The sequence below is a fragment of the Choloepus didactylus genome, chromosome 19 (assembly GCF_015220235.1).
Source record: "Choloepus didactylus isolate mChoDid1 chromosome 19, mChoDid1.pri, whole genome shotgun sequence".
In the NCBI taxonomy this organism is placed as follows: domain Eukaryota; kingdom Metazoa; phylum Chordata; class Mammalia; order Pilosa; family Megalonychidae; genus Choloepus; species Choloepus didactylus.
In genome coordinates, this window is record NC_051325.1 from 50793026 (window position 1) to 50816689 (window position 23664).

The 23664-nt window shown below is 45.6% G+C and overlaps 1 protein-coding gene across 18 annotated transcripts in view; it reads right to left on the reverse strand.

Annotated features, from left to right (window-relative positions):
- Positions 1–23664, reverse strand: part of ZMYND8 (zinc finger MYND-type containing 8) — a 130796-nt gene that overhangs the window by 72704 nt on the left and 34428 nt on the right. For 11 of the 18 annotated variants that reach the window (XM_037812389.1, XM_037812380.1, XM_037812378.1 and 8 more), the window contains exons 3-5: positions 11768–11916; positions 3991–4209; positions 945–1058 (exon numbers count right to left, since the gene is read on the reverse strand). In XM_037812389.1, coding sequence (XP_037668317.1) covers positions 945–1058; positions 3991–4209; positions 11768–11916 — 482 coding nt within the window. Of the gene's footprint in view, positions 1–944; positions 1059–3978; positions 4210–11767; positions 11917–13297; positions 13344–15212; positions 15287–15631; positions 15653–18928; positions 19073–23664 lie in introns of those variants that run through there. The other 7 variants (XM_037812384.1, XM_037812387.1, XM_037812375.1 and 4 more) reach the window with 6 other exon arrangements.

The following is a 23664-nucleotide window of genomic DNA, read 5'->3' on the forward strand; positions in this document are numbered from 1 at the left end:
GTATTTAAATGGGTTACCACCTGCAGTCATCCAAGTCCTCTCTTATAGAATGAAAGTTGGGCAGCTGGAAGTTCAAATGATGCCCTAACAAAGTCAGCAACTTTCTGCCCTGATTGACTTGACAGCAAACAGTTCTTTTAAGTTTACACTTCTACAAGGTTGACAAGTCTACAAGAATCCACTGAACCTGTTTTCTATAGATACAACTGAGCCTCTGAAAAGCAGGAAGTAATTCTTGTCTCTCAACAAAAAAATCACTTCATAGCAAAAACACTTACCAAAGATTTTACATATCTGCATGGTCATTTGACTTAGAAAGCAAATTTTGAAAGTTTCACAAAGGGCCACTTCTCTATACAGACTGGAAAAGGGATCCCCACACTCAAGTTTCTTTAGGTTCATTTGCAGGAAAAATGTCATAATATATTCCCTGTTTTCATAATACAAATTTTTCTCAAGGGACAAAGTGCATACATCAAATCTGATTTCCAAATTGAAGGAATTAACCAAATTCTCACTCTATATGGTAATGTCACTGGCTGAGTCTTACTTAAACATCCCACTATTAGACCTCAGTTATAAAGAAACCGGGTTGTGCTCAGCTCTTTCCTCGAAATGGAATTTCACCAACTCCTGTGGGAAGGAGCACAAATGGGGTATGATGTTCTACCTCACAACCAATCAGAATTTTAAACTTTCTACTATATATCATTTCCCTACTAAAACTTCTTCGGTGTGGAAACTACTCATTTTTAAAAATTAACTGACCACTATTTAACTTATGCCTAGTTTAGAAATATTTGAATTCAGGTAGGGAAGAAGGCCAAAAGTGCACGTAGAGATGTCTGAATAAACAAAGCCTACAAAGAATCAGAATGTACACAGTATGAAACAGAAGTCACTATTTCCATTTACACTTGTACCAAGAGGAAGTGTCTCCTTACCCCTGGCTGCTTCATTTTCTGAATGGCAAACTTGAGCAGGTACGATAACTGTTCGATAGTCAGCATTGTCATGGCTTTACTCTGGGTCTCGATGCATTCTGCTACTGTAATTTTCTGCAAGTCAAAAGTACACAAGTGAATAGTTAGGAAACAAATTACCATCCTTATTTTTACCTTATTATCACCATAATTTATTTCCCCTTCCTTCTCTTTGTCCAATATGCTCACAGTGAAAAAACAATTCCCATCTAAGGGAAACTAATTGTTCTGCTTGGCAAGAACTCCAATGCACATGGACCAAAATAAAGGACAGGCCTCATCAGGAAATGTGTTTAGCTCGTGAAGATGAGGTATCTGAGAAAGATGTGGGTAGACAGGGACCTGAAAAGTCCTCATTGTTATCACAGTTTCAAGAGTGGGATTTGAAAGGAGCAGGTGATGGTTTGGGGGTGAACTCAGAGGCATGAAAACTTATCGTCCATGTATCTTGAACTTCTTAAGGTTCTGGACTTTCAGGAAACTGACAATGGATTAACTCAGTGGTGTCACTGATGGAAACGAACAGTCTTCCCTATAGAAAGAATCCAAAGGACGGCAGTGGACCAAAAGAAAAAAAAAAAATGATTTCAGTCTCCATCACCATTCATGTAAAGCCATCTGAGACACTGGAAAACTAAGCAAGGGACACCGTGCTATCTCCATGAGCTGCAAATGTCAATTCGTAAAGGAAATTCCCATCCAAGAGGAGACTTGGAGGTGGCTAAAATGTCTGAAATCGGATTCAGCTACATAAATCTGTAACTGTATCTCAGGGCTTCAGAATCCTTATGTAGGAACAACAATAATAGTGAATTCTGATGATGTCAGAACACACTCTTTAGCCATCAGTGCAGGGAAAGCTGAGAAATGTTTTCTCCATTTAAGAGTCGATTCCCATTCTTCGTATCTCTGGGGCCTCCAAAGGAACTTCCAGCTGTGTCTGGTTGGTTATTAAGGGACAGGAAAACAGAGGAGTAACCCAAAAGCTGCAACCAGTGCCCAAATCACTTACCTAACTGCTTAGCCACCAGAGCCTGAAACATCTAGACTTCCCAGTTCACAGCCTTATAATTCACCCAGGGAAGAAATCCAGGGCCCTAAGTGACCACAAAACACCTGCTTGTTTGAATGCCACTTAGTTTCCAGGAAACTACCTAAAGCAAGCACTTGGGTTGCCCGCCCAGCTGTCATTTGTTCCTGCCTCCTACCCTCCACTGGGCTGGCAGTGCCTGGGTCCCACAAGAGAGATCTAAAAGTGCCAGGCAGGCATTTTTCGAGCCTTTTCTGAAAGGGGACTTGTGACCCAATACTGCCCACTGAGCCCAAGGGCCAGTCAGCCGGGAGGCTGATGGGGAAAAGTCCTTTACCTCAATAAAAAGAAATGTGAGGACAGACACCCTGGCTCTTAGAGGGGTTTGTCTAACCACGTGTGATACCTGAACCCACAGCAGCCATCTCATAATCATGGGGCACACATCACCTGAACAGTGAGAACAAAGGAACAAAGAGATGGAAAAAGGCTGGGCTCTGATCAAACTGGCCTGGCACTACCTGGGGCTTCTTTCTACCTGTGATGCTAACTGATAATAAATCCCTATAGTTCAAGCCACCTTTAACCAGGAACTATTCTTTGAAGAAAAAACACCCTATCTGAACCACTATCTTTTCTGCAATCATTAAACAATCTGGAAGGGCTGCAACAGAAAATAGACTAAGGCTCCAGTCCCCGTGCTGGATGTGGCAGAATGACACTGGGCCCTGAACACAGAGGGCACCAAGCAAAGCACGTCCTACACATCTCTCCATCTAGAGAAATCTAAATAGAACCGGTGGTCTTTTTTTTTTTCTTCTTCTTTTTTTGCAATTTTAGATAGAATTTCCAAGAACACTACTAAAATGCTATCATCACCTTGATTTGACATCTCTTTTCCTATTTCCTACTTTTCTTTGCTCTCTGCACAAAAGCTGTACCATACATACTTTCCCACAGCTTGCTTCTTCCCACTAAGTACACTAGGGAGAACTTTCCATTTCATGTATCTAAAGCTTCCTCATTTGAGATTCAATTCCAATTTATCTTTGAATCCAAATGACATTCCATACTAAGTAACTTTGTAGTTATTCTTTTTCCAGCATTTTGAGCAAACCTCATACCTAGGGGTTGCCAAGAACTGAAGCCACCTCAGAATAGTGGAAGCCCTAATGCAGTTTAATGAAGAGCTTTTCAGCTTGGCTACAAATGATCTATAAATGGTCTGACTCGGCCAGGTATGCTACCTCAGGCTCAGCACCTGCGCTCCCTCTACCTGGAGAGTCTTCCGCCAGATTCCTCACCTCCTCCAGGTCCTTCTCAAATCTTCCTGAGGCCTCCTCTGACCTCTCCATTTAAAATGCAAACACTTGCATCCCCTGCACTCCTTCCCCATCCTTGATTTATTTGCTCTAGAGCACTCATCTTCCAACACACATTATTTGTCCTTTTCCCTCAAAAAAGATGTGATTTCTGCCTGTTTGGTTTTGTTTTTTCCCACTGTAGAATCCCTAGCACCTAACAGGGACTCAATAAAAACCTGCTGCATGAATGAAAGTGTCGGCTGACAATCGCAGGGAACATGCAACCAAAATCGGTCTTCCCAGCTTGGCTACTGCTGAGGAATCAAGGAGGAGGAGAATAGCAAGAGATCTCTTTAAAAGATGGGGACTGTTAAAGATTTATAAGTGAATTCTGAAAACATTCGATACAGGAGATTCAAGAGGCAGTTGCAGATCTCACAGCGATCCAAAGACCCACGCAAAACAGCAGTCAGTGTAATTGTCTTTCTAAGAGCTGCATGACTGTGACCACTGCTGATGCTTGGTCCAAAAAAGGGACTAAGATGTATCGGATGGTAAGCAAAAGACTTTTCTTCTCCCTACATCTAGATTCTCTCAAAAATTAAAAACAAAAGGAAGAAAGAGGAGAGAGAGGAAACACAGCAGGAAATGCATTCATTCATCAGGAACTAACCTCACATTCAGGACAAAACCAGTCCCCCTCTGGTTCCGATGTCAGTCTCAGACACTTAGCGTGATAAACCCGGGGGCAGAGCTCACAGCAAAGGACCTGGCCTTCCCGGTGACAAACCCAGCAGTAGAAATCATTCCGTCCATCCTGCGGTACAACATCAACAGGGTCTGTGGTGAGTGGCTGCTTCATATAGTAAAACGGACCATGTCTTAGTTCTGACTGAAATGTAGGCAAGAAAGACAGGTTTGGTTTCAAAACAAATGTGCATTCTCAAAAGGAATTCGAACAAACACATTAATAATAACAACAAAAGAAAATCAGAGCATTTCACAAATTCATTAAAAAGCCAAGCTATCTTGGATTACTCTACTAAATACAGAGTTTGCAGATCTTTGGATAATTATTAGGATTTTCTCTTTCTTCTGTTTTAAGAGGCTATGGATTGAAATCTGGCATCAAGGGTTACTCAGCAGCCCCAGCAGGTTAGCACAATGGCTATGACCCAGAGCTCTGGCACCAGGTCTGAGTTCAAATTTTAGCTCTACCATTAACCAGATGCATAACCTTAGACAAGTCTCTCAGCCTCTCAACTTCAATTTTCTCATCTGTAAAATGGAGATGACAATACCTGACTTCCTAGCATTGGTATTGGGATTAAATGGGATGATACAATTAATTTATGCATTTAATGCAGTGCCACCCTAATATTGCTAATAAGATTAAGAGCCCAGCATACGGAAGTCCAAATTTACAAAGTCAATAAAAACATGGCATTTTGCCCTGTGCTTCTTTAAAGACCAGTCATTTGGGAACAGGTCAACTTGATTTCAGTCACAGAAAAGAAAACAAACAAACAAACAAAAAAAAATCATCAATTTTTTTAAGTCTACCTCGATGCATAAAGTACTTGTGAGCCAACACCTCAAAGGCTTGTGAATATTCTTGTTTCTCAAATACGGTAGTCCTCGTATTTGCTGGGAGCCACAGCTCCTGGTTAGAACCAACCATGGCAGAAAGATGAGACAGCTAGTTTATGGAAGCCAACCAGACCTCCTCCTACCCCAAAATGTCAGGAGACATTTGTTTCCCTAATAATGTATTGCATATCCAGCAAAGCCACACTCCCAACACACAACATCATTCAGGAGAAACTCATTAGGAAAATGTCTATATGAGAAACCAACTGGAACCCCCATTCAGGGAGAAAGCATGAAACAATCCAGGAATGTGTCTCAAAAGGTCTGGTAACTAACTGTGTGTCCTTGAAAAAACCACTAGCCCTCTCTGAACCTTGGTTCCTGGGCAATACAACTATGGGTAACAGTTTAGACACAACCAGAGTACCTACCTTTGAATAAACTTCATTGTATAACAAGCTTTTTTTTTTTCTGTCCTTCTCCATAAAGATCTCATTTACTGATTAGATACTACACAATTTTTGTTGACACTGTGAGTGGGTAAGTTTTTCTGTTATATTTTCTAAATGGTTATTGTTGTAACATAGAAAAGGTATTGATTGGTTTGTTAACTGACTTAGTGATTGAAAATCATCCCTAAGTAACATTTCCAATAATTCTATATTACTTTTCCTTTTTTTCTTATTTTAATGGTCAGGACCTCCAGAATAATGTGAAAAAGCCTCCAAGATTGCAAACATCCATGTCTTGTTTTCCTTGCTTTTATTATGAAGTTTTAATGTTCTAAAAATGCCTGCTATTTCTAGAGTCCTTGATAAAGATGCTTATTTAGCAAACTTTGTTAACCAATCTTTCCAACCCTCCCCTACTCTCATTTTTACTAAGACTTAAAAGGGTGATTGCCTTGATTCTTTAGCTCAGCTGTTCCCGTTTAAGTTCAACTTGTCTATTTGGTTTCCACAGCATTGCATCATTGTTACATAATCATGTCCATGTTACATTTGTATCCAGCCCTTCCTTATATTTTTAGCACAGTCACAGGCCCCATTTCATTTTATGCTCACCACCACCCAGAGGGGTCCTCAGGATAGATGCTGGTCTTACTTGCCAGGTGGGAAAAGAAGGTTAAAGGGATTTAGCTGGCCCCAGCCCACAGCCGGGACTAGAACCTGGGTCTCCCAACACTCCCTCTTCCCTACACCCACAGATGCTCATGATCTGGTGAACGCTCCAGGAAATCCTCTCTAGTTCAAAATGAGTTCTGCTTAATGCAAAAAGCTGGAGGAAAAGTAGCTGGACTACTAGAAATTTAACAGAAGGTGACGTGAAGAGCCGGCATCTACAGCAGGGGTTCTCAGCCTCGGCAATAGTGACACTCCGGGCAGGACGGCTCTGTGTTGCTGGGGCCTGTCCTGTGTACTGTGGGATGTCTGGCAGCATCCTTGGTCTCTCTGCCCACTACATGCCAGAAGCACTCCTTCCCCGCGTTGTGACAACCAAAAATGTCTCCAGACACTGTCAACGTCCCTTCAGGGGTCAAATCCGCCCCTGCTTCGGCACCACTGATACAGACGGTCTGTGATCTGCCCAGGAAAATGGCTGCCTGAGTTTCTTTCCGGGAAGGGGAGGTGTTTAAGGGGGACTTGGAGGAGGAGCAGAAACTCCCATTGAAAGGTAAACGGTACATATCAAGCAAGCACAACTATTTCTAATCCGAGTGGGGTCCCTCCAGGATGCTTTCGTGTTTTTTGCAAGATAGCAGTAAGCCTTATTTTCAGTACTGGACTTCCTTTCAACGAGTTAATAATAGAACAGGAATATTCGTTAAGGTTTAAACACAACTGGAAGAACTGAATACGACAGCTCATCTCCATCACTGGCAAGCCAAGGTCTTTCTAAAGGAGCGTGGGCTATTGATCCTTCAGAAATTAAGTCTGCCCCAATGTCCCTGCTGCCACCCCGCTCACTGGCTGAAGGTGGGTGCTCCTGGGAGTTACTGCGGGGATACCAGGCTGTCCCATACCCTTTTCAAGAGAGCTCGTCCCTTCCATAAACAGCAGTTGTTGCTAAGAAGTAGCTGCCTGATTAATCTCCTTCTCAATCCAATACCTTCCCTATCTGCTGCTTGAGTTTCCTACTCCATAAAATTAATCTGATAACAAACATGGATGAAAAAAAGGAACAGCGAATCATTTCAGGTAAAATGAGTTATGATTTTTCTCCCCCATGCATAAAAGGTTAAGTTACCACCCTGATAATAAGGCAATCAAGTTGCAACCTGTGTAATTACAGGACAATTGCAGGTTATGAGAGCGAATGTTCCTATTTCCCTGCTCTTTCCATGGACTGCCTTAAAAAAGAAACGGAGAAGGCCTGTTCATTAACTTCTGGAATATCTCGGTCTGTACCAGGAGCTACCAAACTTTCCACAAAGGGCCAGAGATAGCAGGTAAAGAAATGAGCGTGGCTGTGTGTGGATACAACTTTATTTACAAAAGCAAGCCTTGGGCTGCAGTTTGCCGACCCCTGGTCTACATAAATCAGGGACTGGGTGCTACTGTAGGAAGCACAGGGTGCATCTGCATGGTGCGGGGGACGAAGGCACAGACTCAAATTCCTACAGGAGCCGTGTAGTGAACATAAATGAGTGAAGAAAAAAACACACCACTCTTTGCTCCAGTTTTTCTCCTGCTTTTGACAGAAGCATGCATGGGTACTGGAAAATACGACTCTATTGTAAGAAATCCCGTCTGGCCCTCGAGTGTGCAGAACGGCCACGGGCGCTAAGCCTGAAGGTGGGTGAGAGAGGAGGGAGCAGCAGGAACCAGGCTGGACTGTGCTTCCTGTGCAGTCTCACCTCAGGAGCAAGCCCAGATCCCTGCTCTTACCTATGTTTTCCTAACAAAGGACTTCAGTAAAATGTCTCAATATTAAGGCAATACATGGACCCACCAAAATAAGCCTTCGCCTGCCCATTTGTATGCATACACCCTGAACTCAGTTCTTTGCCAGGTTGGATCAAAGGTATACATACTTCAGGCCACTTTGCACAAATCTGCTAAGAAGTTATTTCTCAATCCTTTAATTAGCAAAGAAAAAAAAAAAAAAAAACTCCCAAAAGGCTTCTTCAACCTCAAATGTTCTGAGAAGAATTAAGGTTGAAAGTGATATTTTTCAGTAAAAGACCTAATGTCACCTTGGGCAAGATATTTCTTTGTTGTAAGGGACTGCACCATCTATTCAGGATGTTTAGCAACCTGACCCTCCTCACAAAATGCCCAAAATGCCAAGGGCATCCTCCCAGGTTTTGGAACAGCCCACGCCACCAAGAGAAAATAGGCCCACATGTTTTCAAATCCCTCCTTAGGGGTGAAACCACTGGTCCAAAGAGCTTTGAGAAATGAATAAATCTGAGAATACTTTTCCTTCTAAAAATAAGGAGCAGGTTTTAAAGCTCTTCTTAAAACTCTCCTAAAAGTACTGAATTCCTGAATGGTGAAACAGTGTCCAAACCTAAAGCTCAACCTTTATCTCCATAAAAGGTCTCCGCCAGAAATGGAAAATTATGACAGCATGGGTTTTTTGTTTTTTTATTTTTTCAATAAGGCCAGAGTGGCTTTCTTTTTAGAAAACTAACATAGAGAAATTAGAGAAGGAGGAGGCAGAGAACCTTTGTATATGCCAAAGTGAAAAAAACAAAACAAAACAAAACCTCGAATGCCAACACGTACCCAGCAGGCAGAAGGAATAAGTGAGCAGGGTGGGTGTGCGACTACAGGACAGGGTGGAGAGTATAGAAAACTAGAGAGCACAGGCTCTGGGTCTAAAGGGACAGACTCTACTCAAGTTCCAGCTGTTGCTGGATTTTCTGAGTTTTTATGAGAACCCAGAAATAAAGGTCTTTATCTGAAACCTCACAATCCTTAAATGCTGACAACTAACCAATTATATTATGTTGGTCTAATTCAGCATTTGCAATGTGCTGGCTTTAATTCCAAAATTCTCCTTTTAAAAGTGCTGTATAGAGAGCAACAGATGATGGGTGTTAGGGAGGGAGGGAGGGAGGGAGAGAGGGAGGGAAAGAAAGAGACAGTGGTGTGACAGGATCTTAAAGGTGATGGATTGGGGTATCAGGGGAGGGGGGTCGGAGTATGATGGAGATCTATGTATGGGGTTTGTACTGTTTTTGCAACTGTTCCTGTAAGACTGAACTTATTTCAAAATAAAATTTATTATAAAAAAAAAAAAAAAAAAAACTGCTGTACAGAATAAAAGAAGGTAGATTTAAATTCCCCAGGAGGAATGCAGATTTCACATGAGGAAGGGTGCCCTATTATGTAGCGTTAAATGGTAAAACAAATTATGGGGTCAAATATCAAGAATTTCTTCTTCTTACAGTTACAGTTGTTTCCCCTTTGCCCTCAAAGGTTTCCTGGTATTCTATCAGGAGTCTTCGATCAGAGAAACAAACCTACACTTAAACCTATGATGTTCCTAGTTCAAGCCCCTATTCTACGATGTAACTGAAGCTCAGAGATGGGAAAGCAACTGACAAAGTCACCCAGCAAGTTTCCCAGCTGCAGTGAGGCTAGAAGGAGCCCAGTCTCCAAGACTGGAACTTTCCCTTGCAGAGCATGGCTCCTGTCAACTGTGCTATCAATACTGAAGACCTGATTATTCAGGAGCACAATCGTGCCCTGTGTCCATTTGCCCACATGCCTCTCTTTTCCACATCCTGGGTGCTTTCTGTATTCATTCAGCGGGCTCTGCCTGAGCTCCCACGCTATGCCAGACTGTGAGGACATAGCAGTGGCTGGACACTGGCCCCAGTTTCCTGAGGCTGCTCCTCCAGAGGGGGCCACAGACTCACAGACACATCACTGTGGTCATGAGGGCTTAGAGTGCTAGAGATATGGTATGAACACGTGGATGGGAAAAGCCAGAGAAGAAAATACCCGAGGAGATCAGCTTCTAGGAAGAGAGATACAAGCCAGTTTTTATAAGACAGGTAGGAATCACCACCTGTGTGCCCACAGCAAGGAGGTGTCACACGCAGAGGGGCTTACTGGAAGGGGATTTCCAGCTAAATTAGGGTCTGGGGATGATCTGTAGTGTTCACTCTTCTTTGTTAGTCTTCAGTCCTGACAGCTATGGGGTGGCTCCTGGGCGACAGAGGTAGCTTGTCACCAGCCTCAAGCCAGGGAGGCAGATCTAAGCTCACATGCAGTTTAAGTTGCTTGGAAGCCTTGAGGAGGAAACTTAACGTCTCTGAACCTCCCTCACACAGAACAGGGGCTTACGGCAGCACCTGGCACCCCACAAGCCCTGCTTTTAGTAGCATTATCATTAAACATCATCCTGTGTTTTCTTCAAATTGTAACAATCCCGAAAATTTATCACACACCAAATGCTTCTCCTATGATTGGGATTCCCCGTTCTGTCCAACAGGGTAGCCACTACTTCAATTTAAATTTAAATAAAATTACTTTTTAAAAATCCACTCCCCGGTCACACTTGCTCCTTTCAAGTGTGCAACCGCCACGCGTGCTCATGGCCACTGTACTGAACGGCGCAGACCCGGAACATTTCTACAGCTACTCTTTATTGTTTAATGTACAGATTATGTAGTGTTTGTTTTTTTTCATTTAGCTTAAGCCTGGCTTAATTTTTAGTTTATCATCATTATTTATATCATTTAGCTCAGTTAATCCGCCTAACCCAGTGAGATGAATAGTACTATCCCAGCAGTATCCCCAATTCAACAGATGAGAAAACTAGGCACAAAGCGGTTAACTTGCCCACAGCCACATGATAAAAGCAGAGCTGACATTTTGCTATATAATTTTGAGAACAAAAATAGATTAGTGCTTAAAAATGGACTCCTCTCACAGCTTCAGGCATTTAACCATTGCTAGGTCTCCTCCCGTGAAAGCAACAACCTTGTTTTGTTTAATCTGAACCCCTAGGGCCCAGCCCAGGGGTTAATAATACACAAAGAGGACTAACTCAGAAGCAAGAGATATGGAAACCCCTGGGGGACAGCTTCTTCAAAGGCTGGGCAATCTGACCTCTGGTGGCACATGGTATGGGGGTACAACAATTAAATTCCACCCATAAATCCATTAACACACCTCTCCCTTTAAATTCCACCAATAAATCCACTAACATACCTCTCCCTTTTTTGAATCAGTAGAGTAGCTAGCCTGTATCAGCGTATTTTAAAGCTAGAAAGTTACTAGATGAGATCCAAGATGGCAAAGAGATTTTCCCTGCCTGGTTCATTGGTCCTGGCTGCCAGACTGGATGCAGACTGGGAAAGAACTGGCTGCCAATCTGTGCAAATGAGACAGAATTATGATCTATTATCCATTTCTACCTCGGGCACTGCATCGGGAGAGCGGATGCCTCTTGCCACAGCTCTGAACCCCTCATTTCACAGATGAGAAAACTGAGACTGGCAGGGAGCAGGACTTGACCTCAACCAACAAGATCGCCCCCAGGAGTCCAACTGACATGACCCAAGTGGGAAAAACATTCCTCAGCTACACCAGGAGGGGGTGGGAGGAGTGGGGACAGAGTCCTAAAAGCAAGGAAAAATACATCCCCAGCTCCTAAAGAACAACCTCGTCATCTCATTTGGGTCATTTCCCTGTCCCCAAAACAGATTTGAAACCTGCTGGAAATTTTTACACAGGCACATTCTGAGCTGTCCTTTTTGTCCTATGCAAATGACAGCCAGCAGGAGACCGTTTGCTGAATGCCAAGAACACAGGCTCTTAGAAAACCCGAGAGAGCCTCAGCACGTCTCGTGCGGCTTTTGCCCCGCTGGTGCGGACACCGTTCCCAGTGGGCTCCTTTACCTGCTCCTTATTGCTATTGTTCAGTAAGCCGGGTTTCTTTTTCTTTTTAATGGGGCTTGTCGATGTGTCCTGTGGTGAGTGGCCATTGGAAGAATGCGGAGGGCTGGGGAACTTTCTTTTCTGGGCTGTTCTCTCTGTAGAGCCAGGATCTGTAAGAGACACACAGGACCACACATTTTAAAGCAGTCAGGGAGGCCTGGGCCCCACAGGGGTGTGGGACACAGTATATTTTGGTGCCCAAATTCCCAATGTCATTTTAGCATCCCTCCTCCCACTCTGTCACCTGTCTCAGCGAGATCAATCTTTTTTGACTCAGATAAGATTTTTGTAAGATTTTAATTTGTTGCTAAAATGTGAAAATTGGGAGACTGCACAAAATAATCTGGATTTCATCTTCACTTAAAAAAAAAAAAAACTAGGGCCTGCTTCCCCTCATTGGAACAGTTGATGCTGAAAAACAGCCACCTACTTTTAGATGGTGTGGAGGTTTGGATGTGTTATATCCCCAAAATGCCATGTTCTTTGATGCAATCTTGTGGGGGCAGACGTATTAGTGTTGATTAGGTTGGAATCTTTGGATTAGGTTGTTTCCATGGAGATGTGACCCACCCAACTGTGGGTAATACCCTTGATTAGATTATTTCCATGGAGATGTGGCCCCTCCCATTCAGTGTGGGTCTTGATCTAATCATTGGAGTCCTATATAAGAACTCAAACAGAAGGAGCTCGCTGATGCAGCTAAAAGAGACACTTTGGAGAAGGCCATTTTGAAACTCAACCTGGAAGCAAAGGAAGAAGACAACAGCCACGTGCCTTCCCAGACAACAGAGGTGTTCCAGATGCCATTGGCCATCCTCCAGTGAAGGTACCTTATTGTTGATGCCTTAGCTTGAACCCTTTTATGGCCTTAAATCTGTAACTCTGTAACCAAATAATTCCCCTTTATAAAAGCCAATCCATTTCTGGTATTTTGCATAGCAACAGCATTAGCAAACCAGAACAGACGGAACGTGCTCTCCAATGTGCCATCACCCCCACCCCTTCCCTAGTGTCTCTGCCAAGGAGACCATGGCTCAGCTGCCAAGAGTTGTTATAGAGGCACCCGGGTATTTTTCTTATGCCCAAAGAAATATTTCTTCTCCATACCCATGTCTGATGCAAAGCAAGACAGCATGAAAAGACCAAAAAGGTCAAAAATTTCAAAAAAAAAACCAAGGGGAATATATTTCTTTGTGAAAGAGAACAGCATTTACTCATGTTTACTAGATTAACAGAGTGTATACCGCATGAAAAGAATACACCATGCCTGCCAGAAAGTTCTAATGACCCTGTCACCAGGAGGCACTGAGTTTGAGACCCTTCTCCAAAGAGATCAAGGCAAACAACATTCTCACCAATTCTCACCTGAAAACGCCAACCTCATCCTTGTCATTCCTCCCCCTCTTATTTTTCATGCTCCTGACATCTCATTTAAAGCACCCAAACTTCACTTCCACGCTTCTACACACTTCACAACCATCCCATCTTCACCTGCAAGGACTCGAATCCATTCCATGCCAGACTGGGGTCTTGATAGCTAAAAAGAAAATGATATAATGGCAGAGCTCAGTGTACCTTATGTCCTGAGGAACACAAGCTACTGGCACCAGGAGAGAAGAAAACTACGCCGGGAGTTAATGGAGGTGACGTGATGGGTGCGAACTCTGGAGAGATGACCATCCCCAAAGACAACACGGCAGACCTCCCCTCTAGTCTCAGCACTCAAGGCAAGTCCCACCTACAATATGCATCCCGTCCTGTGTCTGGGAGTCGCTGATGGCAGGGGAACAGGCTGCAATATGGCCACACAGGAGCGGCCCTACAAGGCCTCCTAGCAGTTCTGATTGAAGCATCTTCCAACAACTCACAAAGGAAGCCAATGAACTGCTTTTGCAGAATCACTGCTTCATCGTCCTATCCACATGACGGAACTCTCCAGATCCACCAGGGAGGTGAAAATCCTGGACAAATTTTCAGAGTGCTGTGCTGAGACAAAGCCCTGAGCGGAAATTAAATGCTAACCACAGGCACCCTGAGGGTGAACAGACCCCCCCAGAGCTATGGAGATCATCCCACAGACATCAAAATGGAGGCCCAGAGCCCCAGTGGTTGGCCCAAAGGCACATGACAGCTAGTTAGTGACAAAACTCACTAAAAAGGTAGAGCCGCGATCGGTGTGTTCCCCCAGCGAAAATCTCCTCTCATTCCCGCCAGGGGTCCCCACTCCACTCCACCATCAAATGTGCAAACTCTCATTTTCTCCACATAGCCTTTGACACTAAACTTCCTTCTAGAAACACATTCTATATAGTCATAGGGAAGCAAAGCACATGGAAGAAGATTCAACTGCAGCAGAGTGCATCACGCCCAGGAATAAAAACAACTTAAATGTCCACCAAGAGAGAATCGGTCTGAGATTAGCATTACGGTCATACCATGGAATAATGAGGCACTGCTATACAAGCTGATGTATGACCATCTCCAAGCCACCATGTCAAGTTAAAAATGCAACACGTGTCTAGTACCATTAATGAAATATCCCTCCCTCCCCCAACACACACAAAAAAATCTAATCCATAAACAAATGTTTGGATAAGCCTAGCATATTCCTAGGAGAACGCAAAAGTACAATTCGGCTCTAAAATGAGGGGACTGGTGGCTGCCTTGGGGGAAGAGAACCTGCAGGGAGGAGGAGGATTATTTTTCACTGTGTACCCTTGTGTACTGTATTTATCATGTGCATGGACTACTTTATCAAAATAAAGAAAATTAAAAATGATGTATTTGGAAGGTTGAGTTTCACATTAAAAAGCAGCAGGTGCAAACCAAAGCTAATAATGAGGGAAGGAGGGAGGTATGGTACAGGATTAAAAAGCTCTACCAGATGGGCCAAGTCGGGCAATCATCACAGGCTTGTGGCTCACACAAAGGAGTGGGGGTTTTGCTCCATGTGGAGCTGATAAACCCAAATAACTCTAAGTATCAGCATGAATGTGTATATGAAAGGTGTCCTGAGGACTCAGGGCTGTCACATTCTGGAAGAAATGGCATCTCGGCGAGGCAAAAATCAAAAGCAATCTTGCATTTGGCTTTGGTTTTGTAGATTTTGTTTTGTTTGTGGGTAGACTTTGAGAAGGAAGCACATGAACACACCAAAGGGAAAACAAGGGGCATGTTCAGGACAAGCCATGTGGTACCCTTTCTCACTGGAAGGACAACCTCAGCCCCCTCCCACTAAATGCCATTAGGACCTCAAAGACTATGACAACAGTAAGTGCCTCCACGTATTTCCCAAACACACCCCCACCCCAAGACTGACGCCCTCTGGAACAACCACTGGGCCCAACCAAAGCTCAAACTTGGGAGCCAGAAAGGGCGCAAGCTCCTCCCTGACAGTTTAATGCACCTGTGGCTGAGATTCCCTGGAAAGGGGGTTCCTGGAGAAGCACCAGCAGCATCACCTGGGAATTTTCTAGAAACCTACAGAATCAAGAGTGGCGTGAGGCCCGTTCTTGTGTTTTCACAAGCCCTCCCAGGGACTGGGATGCACCCCAGTTTGAGAACTACCGCTCTAGGGTGCGTGTCTGTGGAACCGGGTCTGAGTTATCAGGGCCAGAGCAGGGTATTGCCCCCGGGTCAGCCAACCTCCTCGACTTCCCTACCACTCTCTGCGGGGCTGGTTTGCTCCCCAGGAGGCAAGGTTGGAAAGGGAAGGCAGAAGCCAAACAGAAACCCCAGGCAAACCTCTTTCCTTCTCAACCTTCAGGGCCTCATCTGTAAAATGGGAGGAGCAGGGGAGAAACAAACCAGACCAGAAGTTCTTACCTGAAGTCCGCAAAAGCGTTTCGGGGACCCGCGAGCCATGTGCCATCACCATCCTGGGTGCGGATGCGATCTCCTGGGAAGAGGGGTCAGAGCCTACTTCCCCTTCTCCAAGGCATCCTCAACGCTAAAGATTAAAATCTACAGGGCCAGAGGGTCCTATGGTCCCTTTTGAACTTTAAAACTCTATAATTCTATGAGAAAGAAAAGACAAGCCACCAGATACTAATACAACCACAAATACTTAGAGCCGGAAAGGCCCAAGCCCACCAGGAAAGAGAAGGGGAAACTGAGGTCCTGCTCAGAAAGAGGAGGCCACTGGCCCAAGGCTGCACACAATTACAGGGATTCCAGACCTTGTAGTCTCATCAAAACATGAAAAGCCCAATCCTTCCCTGTCACGAACACACTAATTCCCCCAGGAGTTGATGAGAGTTCGGCAGCTGTATCCAAGGGGTAGAAATTTAATAGGTTCCAAATAACAGACACATCTGTCAACAGCAGAGAATTTCAACAAAGGCTCTAAGGGAGAAAAATCGGGAAATGCCTGCTGGATTAGGCATCCTTCAGAGGTATGAGATGGCAGGTCAGTATTTTGACTTTAAAACTGACACACGCCAGTGGGGACAAGGCCTCTGGTGACGACAGAACAGTGGACGTAAAACCTTCCTGCAGCCGTGTTAACAAAACAGACCTTAAGGATCTTTTCCAGAAAGCTGAGTCAAAGGTTTTTTTTTTTTTTCCTGTTTTTTCCCTTCTTTAATGATTTAATTCTGACAAGGCTATACTGCTAAGCACATTTCATCTGTACACTTGGAATGATGACAAACAGCTACTGTAGACTGAATCACCAGGAAAATGGTTCACCCTTGAGCCATAAAGAATTTTCTGCTGCCTTCTCTGAAGAAGCAGAACCAGCAACCTTCTGTCTCACCCTCCCCCAAAAAGTCTGATTCTGAATGTGTTAACGTGGGTGTGCAAGGAGTGGGGCCCTGTGGAAGAGGACAGAGCACTGACTCAGGGAGACAGCTTGGCAGGAAGCAGAAGGCAGCATGATTTCCCCTCCTTGTGACATTTCACTGGAATCTTAATAGTATGGAAAGATCTCCTGGATACTAGGAACCAAGTATGTGATGAGACTTCTCCCAAACTTATATCCTCCCCTACTGTGAAACTGGGAACTTCCTACACAGCTTTTGACTTTACAGGGTGCCTTACTTCAGAATAACTGGCTTCAGCTCTCCTGGGTCACTGATACTAAGAGCTAGGGTTTCCTTTCATTACTTACAAGGTACCAGGCACTGTTCAAATGCTGTGCCTGTACCTGACACTAAGTAACCTGCCCAAGGTCACACAGCTACTAGTTATGGGGCTGTGATCTGAACCAGGCACAGTGTAACCACGTCACATACCTCACACCAGGAAGAGCCTCATCCTTAGCTCTGTAGTTAAAGGACTTCCTAATTTAGGGCCTGTGTGTTAAAAGCACACTCTCATTTTGCCTTTTGTTCCCCCAACTGCAGACAGAAGGATCAGGGGGTAGGGTAGGGGGCTTTCCATCAAAGGGCTTCAGGAACTAGGAGAAGGTGGAACGTCGTGTTAGTCACTCGCTGATGATGACGTTCTCTCACAGGCAGTCCCTAGGAAGCAAAACTATCTCCACATCTTCAGATCAGGTCACCAAGACCCACCTACAGCGGCTCTGCAGCCATCTCCCCACCCACCCTCCACCCCGTCCAGGCCTCCTCTGCACCAGGCACCCCCACCCACATCCGGCCTGAGTCACGGCACTCTTGGCTCTCCGGGGTCTAGGAAATGACACACCATTACAGGGAACTGTCTCCTCCCACGAGGAGAGGGCCGCAGCTGGAAGGCCCAGCACTCCCCCTAGGACCAGCCAGCGGTGTGTTTTTGTGGGTGTTAGATTTCCTTGATGACAGCGAGCCTGCTGGAGCCCAAATGAACAGGGAACCTCGGTCAACAGGCATGGTAGGCTGCAGACGTAGGTGCCAACCATCAGGTACTCGGGGCCTCTAGAGTGGGTTCCTGGGATAGTCCTGGGCAAACTAGAGCGAGTTGCTCCTCTGCAGAGAAATCAGGGCTGAGTGCTCCGAAGGACCAACTCGGGGGTGGCAGATCACAGAGAATGGTGGTGTAGTTAAGAATCCGCTCACTGGCATCAAACTGCAGAATCTAGGTCTGCGACTTCCCCGCTGTGTGACCTTAAGGAAGCTACTTAACCTCTCTGTGCCTGTTCTTCTGTAAAACGGAGATAATAGTACCTAGCAGAGTTATTGAAGGATTAAATGAGTTAATTCACGTAAAGCTCTTAGTACACTGCCTGGCAAAGATTAAACAGTCAATAAATGTTAACTCTTTTTTTAAACTGAGAATCATTCCTCCTCCTACTTCCCCACCAACCGCTCCAAAAATACAGCTGGCTTTCTCACAGGAGCGTGTTCAGTCAATGCCAAGGGTTCAAAGTTATGGAAAACGCCAGCCTATATAAGCTGGGGACCAGAATCGGCCAGGACGTGATCTCTCCATGTCCATCAGACTGTAGTAAGGCCAGGCTCCCTCCGGTAACGGCGAAGGCAGGGTCAGCGGCAGAGGCCAGCGCTTGCTCGGCAATCGCATGCAGCACTCTCGGTAATCACCAGCCCTCTCCAAAGCCTACTTCAAACAGGGCCACATGCTGCTCTCCCGGGAGCAGCAAAGCAGAGAACGGTTAATCATTTCAAAGCACTTAGCAAAGATACAGAACAGGTACCCAAATGCGCCTCCCTACCCCGGAATCTTCAGGCCCTCCCAGTCAGTAATTACATCATCATGAAACAAAAGCCCGGAATTTCCTCCTGGAGGAGAGCAGAAATGGGAAATGAAGAGTGAAGGATGGGGGGTGGGAAGCGGGTGAATTTTCTCCTACAGCAGAGAATGCCTAAGCAAAGAGGAACAAAATGAGTGAAAACAACCCTTGCCATTTGCTCAAACACTTAACTTCTACACCCATAGAATCTTGGCTGATCTGGAGCTGCCAGAGCTAGCAGGCTGAGCCGACTCCTCCAGAAAGCCTGTACTGGAACCTAAGATGGGCCTCTAAAAGGTTTCCGCCTGTGAACAGATCATCCAGAAGCAGGGGAAGTAGAGCCAGAATGGAAACGAGGCAGTGGGACAAAGAGGCCAGTCTCCACTTGGAGAAAGTGTCATTGTCCTGGAATCCTGTGTACTTCAGAGGCCGGGCAAGAGGAGAGGCACCCGGGGCCTACGCCCAGATTCCAAAGCCGGTGAAAGGGCACTTACCTGCCATTGAGAACGCTCGGCTGCTCAGGGAGCCAGGCCTCAGTTCTGGAGGAGAACAGAGGCTCACACGCGACAGACATTCCTGCTTCCGGATCCTCTGCGGCCTCTCCCAGGGGGAGGAGGAAGAGGCAGAGGACAGGCGAAGAGTCACCGCTCACCAGGCCAGCCCTGGTCTTGTACACATGAGGTCGTCCGCCGGGGCAAGGACACCGTCACCCTCTGCAATCACGGTCTGAGGCACAGCCACCTGCCTTAATGTCCCCAGGCTTTTGGCTCTAATTCATCACCCCTGACAGCAGCTCGGCTGAGATGAAAGTCTTCGGTGCATTGCACTCAAGAGCCATTTATTTCACCGGATGCGAATAAACACAAGGAAGCAGGGCTATTCTGCTGATTGAAGCAAGAATATCAGAAGGGAGGTGGGGCGGGGTGGGGGGGCTGTTGAGGTTTGTATTTTGAAGGTATTTTTTTTATTTTTAACTAAGCCAAATTATCTTTAGTTCTGATGTGCCCATGTCGGAAATGAGAAAGCCATCCTTCCCCACATGCACAGTGTGTGTCTCTCGGTTTCTCTCCCTTTCTCTCTCTCATAATAACACAGAAATGGTGATTAAAGGGCACATTCATATGTAAAAGGTAAATTTCCAAACTCGCCTGGCGGGACCGAAATTGCTTCAATCTCGGGGAAAGAGGCTGATTTACAAATGAATTCAGTGTTTAGTCCCAACAGCTACACAGACAACTGCGACCACAGCCGCCCCTTCTCCTTCCCAGCTGGGATGAGGCCTTGTGGAAAAAGGAATCTCAACAGGAATTTCCTGGTTCAAGAATTCCAACCTCAGTCAAATTTTACAAAGGCGGAGGGGGGGGCAGCTCCCTACAAGAAGCCCCGAAAACACAACCAGATCACCAGAGAATGTGGAATAACCGGTTGCCCTTGGCCTTCGCATTGGAGATGGCTGATGAGAGCTGGCAAAGGAGCTGGTTCTGATGGCTGAGACCCAGTTGCATTATTTATCCAGGCTACAGGGAGGTGGCCAGGGTGGAAGAAGGGGGGCAGCATTCTCTTCTTCCTGACTCCCCCATCCCTCCTCATCCTCTCCTCCCACCACACACACACACACACACACACACACACACGGCCCAGGTTTTGGAAAGCTCAGGTGCACACACACACATACACGGCCCAGGTTTTGGAAAGCTCAGGTGCCTGTGGCTTTCAAACTGCAACAGGGAACTGAGGCATCCGAGGGCCAATTCAGAAACAAAAAGACGATTCTGTGCTGGCAGCAGCTGAAGCACAGAGGAGAGCTGAGAGAAGAAAAGGGAAATAAAGAGGCTTCACAGAAAGGGGGTAGATAAAGGAAGAAGCACCGCTGGTAACCAAGCAACGTTCCCTCCACCTCCTGGGAGACCCTGGGCCGGTGTCCGGCCTCTCCAAAAGTCACCTTAATGAAGACAAGAAAATTCTCTGTAGAAGCACAGGCCTTCCACAGTCACCTCATTGTTTTCCTTTGAAGGAGCAAAGCTTTCAGGCCCAAAACGCTACCAAGAATGCACCAGCCTATAGGATGCTCATTTCACCCCAATATCAGTGGGAGATTCTAAGAATGTGTCCCATAACCTCCAGGCTCTCAGTCACAGAGTCACAGAGAAGTCTGGGCAAGGGTAGCCACTGCAGCGTAGCTGCTAGAAGCCAAGACAGGAAGAAACTTCAGTGTCCGTTAACAGCGGACGGATGCAATAAATTATGATGCAGCCATATAATGGAATAAAGAATCCGATCTCGTACTGGCATGAAAATAGGCCAGAAATAGAACCTGTGTGAAAGAAAGAGTGGCTCAGGGTTTGCAAAGGCCTGGAAGAACACACAGGAACCCAATACCTGCAGCCCACACTTGACTCCTCTTTGAATCCTTTGCTATCATGTTCCTTTATTTAACCATTTAAGATATTTTTAAATGGCTATGGGGAACATGGATAATAACAACTAATATTTCTGGTGCTCTCACTATATGTCAAGTTCTGACTGCCCCAGCCAGGGACCACATCTGCACACCCAGCCAGCAGCTCAACACAAGCTTCCAGCATCCATCAGGAGCCACGTAGAAGGGGCTCAGGCATGCTGCTAAGCATCCTACAATGCACAGGACAGACCCCCATGACTAGGAATTATCCGACCCCAAAAGTCCATAAATGCAAGATTGAGAAACCCTGGTGTAAGGAAACTTCCTGTGAGTTGCCAGGAGGGTCTACCCTGTGTAAATACACCACACATGGAAGCATCTGCACCCATTAAGAAGGCAAATGATACCTAATGTTTCTTTCACCCAGGGGCCCTGACTACGGATTACAAAGAAAGGAAAACAATAGGACCAGTCAGTCAACAAATAGCAACTAAGCAACTACTGAGTATCCGTGCTACCAGTAACAATAGCTTCCTTTTGTGGAGCACTTAGGATCTGCAAGGCAGGTTCTAAAAAATACCAAGAGTTTGTGACTACGTATTGGGGGGAAAGGAGTAAACAGGGAAATATGTCTTTTCTTCTCAAACTGGGCTTATGCAATTCACAGCTGCTATTTATTGAGAAGCTACCTTACAACGACTTCTCCCACAAATCCCAATTTGTCCCCATTTTACAGGTGAGGCTCAGAGAACCAAACTCGCTTATGCGCACAGGAGAATCTGTGTGTCCAGGACTCCATCGTGGCTGGGTCTAACTCCAAAGCCCTTAACTGCACCAGTCAACTGCCTCCCCTGAGACTGTGAGCGCTACCTGGCAATTCCCATCAGGCAAGGGTGTTTGCCTTGGCCAACGTCAACACAACACAACGTCAACACAACTACTGTTCAGAGCGTAGGCTCTGGGGTCAGACCACTAACTAGTTACAAATCCAAGGGCTGCCACCTGCCAATTGTGTGCCCTTGCATAAGTGACTAGTCTCTGTGCCTCGGCCAATGCAGCTGTAAAATGGGTATAATAAGAGTACCTTCATCAAAGGGTTGTTAGGATTAACTGAGATAATGCATTTAGAGGGAACAGCATCCCTGTTACTATTATTATTATTATCCACTGGGTTAAGGAGGTACCAGAGCAAAGACAAATTTCCCCACATCCTTTTGTATATCTTCACTATGGTTTGCACTGGACTAGCTCTTCCCAGCCATTTCAGGAAAAGTTTTGTGAGAAACACAAAACTTCCACAGTAAATTCCCTCGGGCTGGCACAAGTTCAACCAAGCCAGGCTCAAAATCCCTCCAGGGCTCAGGACTTCCTCGCAGATCAAAGGAGAACTCTCCCGTGAGGCGCACAAAGCCAGCCCCACCCTCCTTAATTGACCTTATTCCCAAAACAAATGCAAGCTTCTCCCTAGTCAGGTAAGGCTCAAGGAATCAGGGAGAGAGCTGGAGCAAGTTCCTGACTCTAGCAGCTGTGTTGCCTCTCTGAGCTTCAGTCCTAATACTCTACAAAATGCATCAAAGAACCTTGCAGGGTTAGGATGAATGCACCTCGGCAAAGATGTATTCCTTCCCCAGCCATCTTCACTTCTGCCTGGTTCAAGCTCAGTCCAAACTTCAAGGCCCCACTCAAACACCCCCCCAATCCAGTTATATTAAATATCAGCTGCCAGGCTCGTCCAAGCCCCATGAGTACTCGCTGGCTGGCCTACTTCCTCACCTGCCTCCTAGAGCCTTCTTAAAACCTAAGTAAGACAAAACCCTCTCCCACTTATTCCCCTCCAACGATTTACCTTAGTTCTTGGCAATGCAAAGCAAAGCCCCATCTTCCAGGTGCTTCATCTAAGTGAATTCAACAGTGAGGGCTTAGCCTCAAAAAGGGAAAAGTAAAAAATTATTTTTCAAGTTCATCCTTCCTCCATCCCAAGCGAAGGGCATGAGACAAGAGACAGTAACTCTGGTCTTTCCTCTCCCCTTCTTGGTTCCCTCAGGCTGCTGAGTCAGCATCTCGCCAGGGTTGAGGGGAGTCTAGATTTGAACGCTACACATCTGTCCTAAAAGGCAGCCCCTTAACTCTCACCAATGACTTCAGCACTTAGTCCCAACCCAAGAAACAGCAATGCAGTTTGGAGGTCAGCCCCTAAACTGTCCCACAGCGGTAGGAGTTACTGAGATCTTCAAGGAGGTGTCACAAGAGGAGAGTCCTTGTGACAGAAGGGGACATGAACTGGTGTTATAGAAGGGAAGTGAGCAGTGGCAAGGAAATGAATCCAGGAGGACCTACAGCCAGGTCCTGGGCCAGAGTAGCCAACTGCAGGACCGCAGCCACCCCACAGCTAAGTGTGGCTCTTACATTGGGAGAGGAAAACAATTTGGCAGTTCCTCAAAAAGTTAAACATAGACCCACCCTATGGCCCCAGCAATTCCACTGCCAGGTGTACACCCAAGGAACTGAAGGCAGGGGCTCAAATAGGCACCTGTACACCCATGTTCATAGCAGCATTATTCACAATTGCCAAAAAGTGGAAACAGCCCAGGTGTCCACCATCAGATGCATGGATAAACAAAACGTGGGAAATACATACAACAGAATGTTGCTTGGCCATGAAAAGGAATGAAGTTGTGATACATGCAAACAACATGGATGAAACCTAAAGATATCATGTTGAGTGAAACCAACCAGACACCAAAGGACAAGTGTGGAACAATTCCATTTATGTGAAATATCCAGAGGAGGCAAATTCATAAGAGTTAGAAAGTAGATTAGAGGTTACCA